Below are 13,666 nucleotides of genomic sequence, written 5' to 3'. Positions count from 1 at the left end.
ATTGTTTCCAGTTTCATCAGTAGACTTAATGAGGAATTGAGGCCAATGGTTAAGATGATGCAGCCTACAACTGTCAAGCAGACTGTCAAGAAGGCAAGATTAGAAACAATGGCCTTGAACAAGTCAGCAGTTGGAAGGAAATCTGGGGACTTCAACATCAGGATGGAATCCTAGAGTTAATACTTCAGCAAAATCCCTAGCAATGGATCAAAGGAGGCAGCTAGGGTTGTGCTACAGGTGTGGAGACGAATTTAGTCTAGGCCACCAGTGCAAAAGGCCATTGTTGTCTCATCACTGGAAGTTGAGTACAATTCTTTCCTTTTTGGTGACACTCAGATTCTTTATTTAATATTTCAAAATCTCAATATTTTCATTTTATTATTGTACATTTTAATTAAGCAAACTACATTTTAAAATACAAATCCGTGCATAATTTTTACAGTTTTCAATAAAACAAAAAAAAACACTATTTTATAAGCATGTATGTTAGAATGTTGTCTCAAGTAGATCCAGATTTTTAAAGCAGTCATATGAGTCGGTTTTATGGGTTTAGTCAGGCGGTTTCTCAGCTTTGTAATTAGTTTTAAGTTTGAGGGTAAAATCGGGAATGTCTAATCCTGTTTTAAGCCTTAGAGATTATCACCTATTATTCTATAAATAGGGCAGAGGTCTAGGCTTATGTTAGGTTGCTCATTTTCTCACGAGTAAGTTCAAGAGTAAAGGTTGTGTGTTCAAGAAATAGTCTTTGTAATCTTGGAGAGACTTGTAATCGTGAGGCGAGATTGTACTGCTTACATTCTGTATTAAAGAGGCTGCTATCAGGAGGCTTTAAGAGGCTGGATGTAGGGTTGTCCTAAGGGCAATCCGAACCAGGATAATCTGCTGTCTTCTTCTTGTGGTTTGGTTTTATTTTCTGTCATTTACATTCTGTTTTCATTGTCATTCATTTTGTTTTCTGTTATCATTGAAATCCGAGTGTGTGCGCAAGGGTGAGGTTGAGAATTCCGTCCAAGAAATCTAACTCTAAGTGCTCCTAAGTTAACAATGTATAACATTATTATTATTACTACTACTACTACTACACAAAATTTTGAGAGGTAATGACCAATTAATAGTACCTAGTGCCTAAATCCATTTATACATTCAGGTTTTAACATTTAAAATCACAATGCTATACTATTTCATTATGAATGATATTATTGTTATGTTGTTATGAGCTATTACTTTAAACCATCTAAAATTTATATTGGAGTCAAAAATTCTTAATAATAAGGTTGGTAGAACTTCCTTCTAGAAAGTTCACAACTTGGGACCACAGGTATAACATGATGCTCATGTTCATTGTATTGCAATCATGCATTTGTTTTAGTCCATGATTGCAAATTAGTTTTATGATCCTAATGGCTAAAAATAATGGAGAGGCAAGATACAAGAAGTTGTTGAAGGAAGATAAAATGAAGATACGGAAGTGATATGTGGCTTTGTGTGTGTTTGAATAAAAGCCGGAAGGAGATGAGATGATAAGGAGTATTTGAAACTAAAGAGATAAGAAAGATGAGAAGATAAAGAGGAGATTAGAAGATAGAGATAAAACGGTTCCATAAAAAAGGATAAAACTTGAGTTTAAATCCTACCCTATCTGTTTTGAACTTGTTTTGTGTATCCTATCCCTGTATTTTAGGAGCAAACCGTGGCCCAGCTCATGTATAAATACTCATTCTAAACTCAATACAAAGTGAGAAACAAGTGCTTTGTTAGTCTCCAATTTTACCTGAAGTATTTCTACTCATATTTGTTCAGAAGTCTACTATTTCATTGAATAGACACAGAAACCATTCTTTGACCTTAAGCCAACTAGAACTAGAAGGCCTTGCCTTTAGTAGAGGGGAAAAATAACAAAAACAGGAGAGAGTGAAAGAGTAGACAAGCATGAAAGCAGGAAAATATTTGAAAAGACTGTTTCCAATCATTCTATATCTCTACAAAAAGTTTAAAATAAAAAAAAAAAGAGAAAAATCATGCGGTAGTCAAATTACTTATCTTTGATATCAAAGACCACTGTTTGGCTAAAAATTAAAAGGTAGTACCTAAATTAATTTTGTCACTTTGACAAAATGGAAGACTACATGTATCTTACAGTCCTATAATGAGGAGTGAATGAATCCATACAGAACAAGACTGTCACAACCACAATTTTTCACAACCGTGATTATTTTTTATACTGAATCTTTGTAAGACTTCTTTAAGCATATTTGACACCAAATTAATTTGTATGATACATTTTATATGAGGCCGCACACCAAAATTATAGCAATATCATATATGATAGCATAACATGAGTTTAACTGTACAGCGTCCTTAACATAGCAACTAACAATTAATTGTTATATTTAAAAAATTGTAATTTTCAATTTACTATAATAGCATTTTAAATTATCTCTCAATATCTACAAAATACTTAAAATTTAATGTCTAAATTTGTAAAAGATTATACCAAAAAATTTAACTCATAAATGCACAACATAAAATATTTTAGCAAAAACTTACCAATTAAAAATGTAAAATAGTATAGTGCATGTGAAAACCAGGAAATCAAATTCTCAAGTCAAGCTCTCTATATGACAGAATAAAGGTAACAACACAACAACAACAACATATCCAACCTTTATCCCACTATGTGGGGTCGGCTACATGAATTTTAGACTTCTATGTAGGTTACGTCCCAATAGATAGTTTGTCTAGAATTTATATTTGGATCCGACTAGATTTTACGCTGGCTGTCGGCTACCTAACGCAACCCTCCTCCTTTATCCGGGCTTGGGACCGGCAGTGGATAACATCCCTTGGCGGAGTAATGATGAAATGAAGTTTCAACACCATCTTCATATGGAGAATTTTCATGAGATGGTGATTAATAAAGGTAACATAGTGCAAAAACTAATCATATCCACAGAAAACAGAGATATACGTGCGGAAGAAAAAAAATTGTCCACCCATCTCATCCTCTTTGGCAAACATGATATAATGACATGACCAAACGCATTGAATAAGGATCGACAAGGGGCACCCTGGACCAAGTTGGAATTCGTTGGACCATATTATAGAATATTAATTTGGAGACCTAGGTGGACAGATATTTAAAAATAATATTCTTAAATGCAACCATTGGAGAGACAGATATTTAATAGGACTGTTTTTCTTAGGTGGGTGTAAATATTTGGTCAAATCTAAAATTATAAGTTCAAATCCCATTATTAATTGTTTCAAAAATTAATGGCATTTCATTATTTCATTTAATAAAAACTATGTTGATAATCTGATCTTAAGATAATCATCCCAAGGTCATAAGGTAATTAGATTAAAGCCTAAGATTTTGTCCAACAAAGCTTTCCAAACCAATATAAACCCAGTGCATTAGAAGACTTTGCAAAGTTTGAGCCAATATTCATCCTTAACATCACATAAAAACCACAAAATGCAAGTTACACAACTTACAGTACGACAGTTGCACCTGTTGGACTATCCAGAATATAGAATCATGTAACAACTATGTGCTTCTCTCATACGAGGGCAATAATACATGTTTCCATCAGAATTACAATCAGCTACGACAGTTGCACCTGTCGGACTCTAATTCCAATTCCATGTTTGCTACAAATCATATCAAAGTGAACCAACCATGTTAGCAACTTCATCAAATGTAATCCTAGTCAAGTAACACAGAGGTGAAAACCCTAAACTAATCAATAATAGCGAACAACAATTTTGCATTGCTGGGCATGCCAAAGAAGCAATCAAAATGAACCCCAAGTACATTAACCATAGATGTAAACAAACATGAGCAAAATATATTTATAGGTAAGTTAAAGGAATAGGTGTACCAATTTTAGGCATCATGACTGACTGCAACAAAACCAATAGGAATAGCGTTTTTGACAGCTCTGAAAAATGGCAGCATTCAACAAGCCAAGGAAGATATTCTTCAGGGCACATCAAGAATGTTTCCGCCAACCCTCTGATAGTATCCATATTAATAGAAGATAAGTGCCCATGTTCCAGTCTCTGCATTCATTTTTTAGAGTGGCTTAAAATTTACTTGATCAAACCATAAATGATGATTGACAATCATGGTCAATTTATACCATATAGAACAAGGAAACTAAAAGGAAAAATAAGTAGAAAATAAGAAAACTGGAAAGTTCAAGCAAAACACAGACCTATGACAAGTTTTTTTTTTTTTTTTCTGTAACTACAGACCTATGACAAGTTGGAGCCTTTAACACCTGAGATGTCAAGTAACAGGCAATACTGTACATCAAACTTCCTGTATGCCTAATGCACATCCCCCTCTCACATATAAAGAGAGAATATAAAGGACTGAGAAAGGCAAATAGAAAAGGAAGCACATAGAGAAAAATTAACAATGAATGAGACTCAAAACACACTAGGAAAATCTCCACAAGATAAATTCTCTAAGCACAAAATAGGCAATAAATAACCTAATGCCTAAAATCTTAGTGGCTAAAAATGGGACCACATAATCACTATTCACTAACTAGCTCCCAAACATAGCGAGTTCTAACATCTATTATAGAATTCAATCATAATCATGAAGTCAACAACCATTTGATCATGTAAGAAAACACTGATTACAGGGAGAAAAAGAAGTGGCATTTCTTTGCAAATTTCAGATCAAACAGGTCAAGTAATACCTTCTCTCTCTACTGGGCCTCTATTAGAGAGAGAGAGAGAGAGAGAGAGGCCTTAAATAAGAACGTAAAAAATATGACAAAGTATATAACAATAGTACCTATACATGTCCCCACATGAAAAGGGAAAAATAAGATATAGTTGATCAATAGAAATGCCCATAAGTACAAGGGTTAAAGACAATTGATTAGAATAAACAGCAAGTTTTTATTTTCTTCAAAAATAGCATAAACCAGTGTCGAGGTGAAGACCAAAACGGAGTGTAATAGAAGCATAACTATCCAAACATAGTGGAGAAAAAGAAAAAAGAAATCTTTCTTTCTGAGCTCAATAGCGGTGTAACTTCCAGGTTGACATTCAACAGGAACATATATTCAGGTACTAACGTGGAAAATATTTAAGCAGAGTATTGGTTGTACTGTACATCCCAAATTAATGTAAACTTCTAGCTGAAAATCTAAAATTATTCCAAATTTCAACATCCATAACTCAAAAACTCCAATGCATAAATTAGCAGTAACTAGCACATAGAATGAATTTCATAACATGCTATGAAACTTTATATATGTGCGAGTGTCAGACCACTTTGATAGTTTATGGAGTGTGTCCAACATTTACAGTCAGATATTCACCCATCAAACATGTCTAGTTAATCATTTTTGCAGCATGACTCCAAATACGACTTCCAATTCAGGAAATGTCACTTTGTAGAATCCCATTTTACCCCAAATGATAAAATAATAAAACTAAGACAGATGACATATGTCTCATTGGAAATGAGAATGATGAGTTGAATTCATAGAGTTAAACTTAAAGTTCACTACTATGTCACTACCTTTCCAGAAGCTTATATTTTAGAAAAGGATCCCCAATAAATATAAATCAAAGTTTTCAACACTACCCCACATAAATCCCCCTCTGCACATGTATACACTAAACCACAGTATACCAACAGCACACAACAAACTTGACAAATTAATAGGTTACATATAAGAAGACTCAAACCGAGGACGACCTAGAACTGAGACTTTAATACCATTGTTAAGTCAATACATGTTCCAAGAGTTTAATCTATTATTAGCAAAGAAGCCCAACAATGTTTATTTGCAACATTCACCTCATAAGATACAGCAAAAAACAATATTGACTAGAGAACTTATATATTAATTATTTGCTAACTCATCTTTTCAGGTAAAATGCCACATCTTCACCGACTTCTTCACCTATCATATCATTGTTGTATTAGAGACAACAGTCCGCAATGAGAGCTGATTCATAATGAAATTCTGCTCTATCATAAGAACCAAGAAGCAGCAGGACAACAAGACTTTCTCGTGTGCACAACTGACACTTCCACACATAAATTAAGCACCTAGAGAAAGAGAAATTGAAAAAGTTTTCTAACCACAAAAACTATATGCAACCTCAATCCAGATGTTCATATGCATCTCAAGCTGTCACACCTTAATTCAGTTGTTTCTTTCCTCCTTTGACATGCAAATTCACCAAGGCTGAATTGCACAGAGATTTGTTTTTTTTTTAATTTGCTAATTACCTTATTCGAGGAGGCAATGATGAGATTCCGGTAGAAAGGCCACTTTATTTCCTTGGCAGATTCTAAAGCCTTCAAGTTCAACCTCTGAGTCTGGCATATGATTTAAAAAAAAAAAAAAAAAGTCCCAATCAATAAGGAACTGATAGTGAATTAAAATTACATTAGTGAATTGATGGTTGAACACCAGGTAAGGAAGAAAGAACCTTTGGTATGATTAGCAATAAGGGAAACATCATCATGGCAAGTTGCTTAGCAAATTCTTCCTTATCTTGGAAGTTTGAAAGGGCACATTCCAGACACAAGACAGCAACATTACCAGGTAAAGATGTATCATCTGATGTACCTACGAGACAAGTGCCAATAAGAGAGAGCTGCATATAATTCCAGAATGGGCTAAATATGTGTCTTTTTATGCTAACTATGAGTAGGTTTTTTTATGCTAACTATGAGTAGGTTACAAACCCAATTAACTAAAAATACTGTAATGTCCAATAAATTGTCAATGCAAAAAAATAGCAGTTTAGAAATTTTCCCCTTTCCTATTGTTTCTGGCATAACTTGCATCTGTTTTTGACCATTAAGGGATTTTTTTTTTTTTTTTTGGGTCTATCAACTCTAACAAAGTGAAATAACAAGAAATATTTTGCATTTTTAAGTTCTTTTCTGGAGATCAACATCAAGTGATGCGCATGCTGAGCACATGAATAGTTGTATATTGCATTTACCTTCCTGAATTCACGATCAAATTTCTGGCAATGCCTTTCATTAGGTAACATGATCAATATGAGTTTTAATAATGCAGAATTTACAAGTGAAACTGACTCTGTAGTTCATAAAGCCAACCTGAATTTCATTAACATAGAAAGACATCACTAAATATTTCAAGTAGAAGTCATACCTAAAGTAACTTTGTTATGTGAGTCATAAACTTGAAAGGTCTCTTCCAAATTGCCCTTGGATTTCTAATTGATTACTGATCATAGCTATTCAGGAAACAAGTAATGAACTTTGGCCAAGCACCTATTTGAACCTCTTCACAACCACTCAAAATTTCTGATATACAGCAGTGTAAGACAATGAAAAGAAAAAGATTAAAAACCCAAAATTCAAAGGATTAATACAGGTTGCCACAAATGTCCAGGTTTAACAGTGCAGTATTCATTCCTTTCTACACACAGAACATAATCTTGCACCTATTGCTTGAGCATAGTTAATTAAGTCCCATCCACTGGTCCACCAAAATGCTTTCTCCCTCTTTCCCCAACCCCCACACACAATGGAGTTTCAGTACCAGTTATTGGGTTTGTATACACGTTCATCCCACCATGCAGACCCAACCTTTAGCACTTATTCTGGACTTGAGTGACAACTATTTCTTTTCTGCCACAGCCTCAACCCATGCTCTTTGTCTAACTCTACTGGCATCTTCATGTCAAAATCAAACAACTCCATGCAATTCCATTCAATTGCTAACATAATGTCAAATAGTATTATTTGGTATTGTCCTCATTCACATAACTTACCGATCTCAAATTTCCTATGCATTCACTTGTTATAATACATAGCATCCAAAAATATTCATTGATGAATCCTCGTGTCAACAATTGATGCCATCACTAACTTCCTACAGTTCATTCAATTCCTATTCAATTGGTCCTTATACTGCAGTCTTCCATATAACCAAAGAAACTAGAACCTTTGCTCCTAATAAGGTTACAAGAGAATAAATAAAGACAAGACATAATTAACTTACTTGACATTAAAATGACAAGACATCTGTGAAGTACTTTCTCAAGTGCATCAAGAAGAGCCAAGGGAGGTATGATGTCATCCAATCCACTGAGAGTTAAAGTTGCCTGAATCACAGTAAGATCATCATCGCGAAGCCGGCGCAATATGGCATCTTGAATAGTTGCAAGTTTCTGGACAATAAGAAGAAGCATCAAACAAATTAGGAAGGAAATACCTTAAGAGGAAATGCAGAATATAATTTTAATGCAAGTTGATACAAATCTTAGAATTAATAACAGGATCCTACAGCAAGTTGATACAAAACTTAGAAATAATATCAGGATCCTACACCTAACTAAAGCAGTTCCTACCCTTTATGAGAATCATCTTGGGGACACTTAATGCACAAAAAAGACCACAGTACCATAATCCCACAGATAAAGAGGCAAGATAAGCAGTGAAAACAACATAAAACAAAGTTTAAAAAAACTATTATGGGAATTTAAGCACGTGAAGCAAACAAGTAAAAGAACCGCAAATCCATCTGAATAAAAATTTTCAGCAAACAGCAACACAAAAGAGAAATACAGCAATATTTTAGAGGCAACCCCATATGATGTCAGAACTGCATCTATGAGAAGCACCCAAAAAATTCATGGAATCAAAATCAAGGTAAGTAATACAGCCATTTTCATATTTGATGATTGCTCAGTACCAGATGATTTAAGAGCAATAAAAGAGAGATACGTGCAGTCCTAGTAACATGAAGACTAAAACAATTTACCTAGTCCCTTTGAAACACTTTACTGATACAAAACTAACATTTTTGGATGGTGAAAAATGGTTCTTCAATAATACAAATACTCTGGCAGCTTATATTAAATAATTAATGACCTAAAAATTACCAGACCAAAAGCAGACACAAAATATAGACCATCAACAACATCTGAGTGGGAAATAGCAAGAGCACTCTGCAGCAATACCCAAAATATAAACGGTCATTAACTAAGAACGAAGGGCTGAAACAACACCCAGTCAATGAGTAGCCCCAACAAATGCAAATATCTGAACCTATACCTTCTTATTGAGTCCATCTTCTGTTAAGAAGTAAGCATTCAATAAAGTAATATAAAATAGTTCATTTATCTACAAATTAATTATGTAAAGCACAGTTGACTAGGGCATGACAATTCTATTTTACATTCTATGCCAGTCAAAATCTACCCTCCCTACAATTAATTTCACTATATTTTATTTTTTCCTGAAAAGAAATATCCCAGGGAAGGGGGGGGGGGGTGATCAAAAGATAACAAAAAAAAATAGTGTGCAAGAGGAGGATAAAGGGGAGGAAGTGCAAAAGGAGAAAGAAGAAACACAGAGAAGTTCCTGCATTCATGGGTTACCCAAAAAAAGACGAAGAACGAAGAAGGGAACATGCTCAACAAGATAAAGAATACCAGAGAAGGATTGAAGCCAAAAAAAAAAGAAGATATAGCCAAATAAAAAAAGTGGGAGAGAGGAGCACCTACTAACCAATCACAGCAAGGCTCTCCAATTTCCGGATAAATTCTATTTATCATCTCTAGAAACCTCTTTGTTTTATTAGCCTTCTCAAACGCTAATAAATAATTATCTAACATGCTATCCTAACCAATCACAGCAATGACAACCCATCCAATATTCATTCTGTTATAAGTAAATGCTTAATCAAAATACAGCCAAGGACTCAACAAAAGAAATACAGGACCAGGGAGGATCCTGTACAAAATAAGTCAGAGCAAGAACAAGAAAAAGGAAAAGGCAGTCAAATTATTTAAACAGAAATTTGATAAGATTGGTCGAGTTCTTCAGTTGGTGATGAGATTGCATGTTTATGGACCAAACAGGATTCAGAGAAGAAAAATGGTTGGATTTTCCAACAGCATGAACAGAATAGCATTCAGCCTTGAGAATGCAGGGATTGTTTTCATAAGTAATAACGGTGCTATTAAAAAAGGAGATCTAGTTTAAGTGTATTGGAATGTTTTGGGGACAGAATCAACCCTCAACTGCAACAAAATAAGCACAAGAATTGTTCCCTGACACAAGATAACCATCTATCTATAGACTCAAAAGCTGTACAATTTTGCTCCTTCCAAATGAAGAAAGAAATACCAAAAAAAAAAAAGGAATATTCACCCAGGCATACCTGTAATACCCAAGAACTTTGGGTTATTATTTTAAAGGAAAAATGGAAATTCGGAGAAATTAGGTATCTGAAAAGCCCAAAAAATTTACCGAATCAGCCGGAGGGAGTACCCTAAAACTTAAATCTCTAAGGAAATAGGAACACCTCTAACGAGAATCTCGAGGCATGATTTTTGGGACCGAAAGAAATGGAATCCGAAATAATTTTCGGTACAGCAAAAATGTAGCTACCTTTTGGGCTGCAAAACCGAATTCTCGTAAGAGACTTCCAAAATGATGACGGAAGCTATGGGAAGCTTCAGTTTGTCGAGTAGAACAACCCTTCAGAGGTTTCAGGAAGAAACGAGTAGGTTTAAAGCCAAAACAGAGAAACGGGCCTAAGTGCAATTTTCCAAAGTTGTCCGAGGGGGTCAAAATGTCATTTTTTGCAAAAGTTGCAAAGAGGAAGTTGAAAGATCAGAACTCAAGGGACTCAATGGCAATTAAGGAAAGTATAGGAGTTGTGAGGAAAGGGGCCAAAAAGGGAAAATTGAAACTGAGGGGGTGAAAGTGCAAAAATCGAAAAATCCATAGCCATGGATTCCGACAGTGGCACGCACGGTCGCCGACTGGCCACTTCAAGCAATGGGCTAGCTAGGGCAGTGGTCGGGGGAGACCAAAGAGCACTCATGAGCCGTCGTTGGGCGTCGGGATGGTCGGATTTTCAAGAAATCCGACCAAGAAAAGCTGGCCGCGATGTCAGCACCTGCAACTTGGTTTTCTGGTCGCGCGAGGCTGCCTCAAGGTCAATCCAGGGAAGGTGTGAATGCTTAAGGCATTGGGCAAGGCGGCCAAAGGAAAATCGGGGTGCGCCATCGCCTATAAATAGCGCATGTAGAAGCCGAAAATTTTAGAACTTGGAGCTTCAAATCGACGCCTATTTTGAACGAATTGAGAGGCAAGGATAGAGGGCTTTTGTTGCCCATAGCTTGAAGGTCATATCTGGAGCATTTGGTGAGCAACGAAACAGAATCGAAGCCTTGCCGGAACCCTAGGCAGTCCGCTGGCCGAGACTTCAAGGCCTCCGTTGTCCGGCTTCCGGACCTCCTTTTGAGCCATCTCAAGTACCCCTAGGATCGATTCTTCATGGGCTTTCTTTTGGTATAGCTTTTGCATTTTTCCGGCAAGCCGTGGCCGGAGAAGATGACCGGCACATGGGCCCCACGCGCCAGTCTCACTCGCCCTAGCACGCGTCAGCGCGTGCAGGCTTAGTTTTTCGTGCAATTTTTTTTAAATAACTTAGAAAAATGTTTTATAATTTCCTATGTAAAAATATTTGAAGAAAAATAGGTGTAGGTATTTATTTTGGAATATTAATGAGGAAAAATAGAGAAAAAGGCAAGAAAATTGAGGGAAAATAGGTTTTATTGATTATTTAAATAAATATCTTGCCTAGGGTGTTTTGGGAAGTGAGGTGAAATATTTGGTGCGAAGTTCAAGATTGGCTGGCAAATCGAGGCAGTTTGCACATTTTTCGAGGTATCCTGATAACTGTGAAAAGTGAGTGGTTTTGTCCCTATATTCCAAATATGATATGATTTCCTTTCTATGCATGATAATTTCATATGTTATGATCATTTTCGTACATATACTATTGCATGGGAAAACGTGATACTTGCAAGACACGATATTTTTGTTATATTGAAACTTGTGCATGGGGTTGGGATGTTACCCTCAGAGTGTAGCCGTAATTCCCGTAGAGCAATTAATGGAACAACATTAGGCTTATCCTGCAGAGGTTCGGGATTCTGCCTAGGGTTTTGTGCCGAGCTGGTGGGCCTGGGAAGTTACATTATGGGTATATGTTTATAAATGTCCATGCATCATTCATTCATGTTTATCTAACCCTCACTTAGAAGACTTCATCTCCTAATATTGGACTGTGTTCCTGGAATATTCCACATTCCAAGCGAGGCAAGCAACCGGAAGGGCAAGGAAGTGGTCGATGCATGATCGTGGTGGAAATTTTGTGGGTCCCATGTGGGGCTAGGACTATTTGTTTTATTCGGATGTAATGTTTAGAGTTTAATATTATCTGTAATGTTATGTTGGGTGAACGATATGTATGTACCCACATATGTTATGTTTTCGAGGTTTCTTACAGGTTCTGATCTTGCTTCCGCTATGTTTAAAGTGTATCATTCATTTGCTATGTTTGGGAGTGTTATTAAATGAAAGTTATGTTGAGGATTCATTGTCGATTTATGTTTGATGTAAAAAAAAAAAAAAAAAAATCCTAGCATATACTAATGCCCTAGAAGGCGGGGTGTTACAATACCTCCTCCAATAAAGATAAGCCTGGCTCCAAGCACAAAAGACGTGAATCTGACATCCCTCCATACTCCAAAACTGATAGGGATATTTTAGTTTGATTTTTTTATTTTAAATAAGATTTCGATTAGATTTCATCTTGTGTTATCTTGTTCTGTTTGATATTTGATTTTGTCCTAGTTGGTTAGCAATCTGATTTTTATTTATACTTGTATTTAAAAAATTGGTGTTATCTTTTAGATAGGTTATCCTTAATTGCCTATAAATAGGCAACACTGCATAACCTTATTTTTTCAGCTTTGGTGATTAAAATATTGTTAATTTCTCTTTTCTTCTTCTCAGTTTCTTTCTATCTCTTTTCTTTTCTGCAAATTTTTACTGCTGTTTCGCATCAAAAACAAGAGGAGAAGCAGATTTCAAATGCCACAAGCCATCACAATGCAAGAAGAGAGTGAACAGACTCCCCGTCCCCTTTGCACAAAAAGCACCATAGCCCTTGAAGGTCAACCCAAGAGAAGTTGTTCAACAAAAGAAGTCAAACATCGAAGGGGGTTTGAATCTCCACAAAGCACTCTAACAAAACCACTATTCCTTCATCACAAAGTGCCTCATAATACAAATTAACTGAAAAGACACCTCCCCTAGCCAGACACCAAACCTACTCCCCCATCCCCCCTCTTCCCAACCACAGGGTGATTGCTAAACAACCCAGAAAGAGAAGACTCAACCTCTTCCCAATACTGGAAAGTGAAATTCAATATCTCATCATTCAATTTTCAGTAACTTCCAAGATAACAAAACACAACCATATTCTCAATCAGATCGATCATACAATCCACTTCCAAAGTCAAAGAAGGCAAAATACGAATACTTTTACTAGGAAAGTAGTAGTTGATGCAAAGATGCAGCTTGATGCACATGTTATTCATCCTGAAGTATCATCAAGGAGACTGTTCCCTACAAAGTACAAACATAGAAGAGAAAATGGAGTATCACCTTTGAACCAACAGCCTTCTCTTTCAAAATGCCAAAAGTATTCAACCATAAAAGTGTAGAGCGCCTAACCTCAGCCTGATATGCATTGCAACATAAAATCACAAAAACCTGAGCATAATTCGACTAATTCCACACAAAAAAAAACTACAGTAAACTAACATCCAAGCTCAACCGCTA

At 35.8% G+C, this 13,666-nt stretch overlaps 1 protein-coding gene across 1 annotated transcript in view; it reads right to left on the bottom strand.

Annotated features, from left to right (window-relative positions):
• The window catches only part of LOC127796712 (uncharacterized protein At3g06530), a 54,086-nt gene that overhangs the window by 35,451 nt on the left and 4,969 nt on the right, over nt 1-13,666 (bottom strand). The window contains exons 12-16 of the mRNA XM_052329020.1: nt 13,490-13,564; nt 8,019-8,187; nt 6,469-6,608; nt 6,266-6,355; nt 3,882-4,062 (exon numbers count right to left, since the gene is read on the bottom strand). Of these exons, the coding sequence (XP_052184980.1) occupies nt 3,882-4,062; nt 6,266-6,355; nt 6,469-6,608; nt 8,019-8,187; nt 13,490-13,564 (655 nt within the window). The remainder of the gene's footprint in view (nt 1-3,881; nt 4,063-6,265; nt 6,356-6,468; nt 6,609-8,018; nt 8,188-13,489; nt 13,565-13,666) is intronic.

The sequence above is a fragment of the Diospyros lotus genome, chromosome 3 (genome assembly GCF_014633365.1).
Source record: "Diospyros lotus cultivar Yz01 chromosome 3, ASM1463336v1, whole genome shotgun sequence".
NCBI lineage: Eukaryota > Viridiplantae > Streptophyta > Magnoliopsida > Ericales > Ebenaceae > Diospyros > Diospyros lotus.
This window is presented reverse-complemented; position numbering and strand designations above follow the sequence as displayed.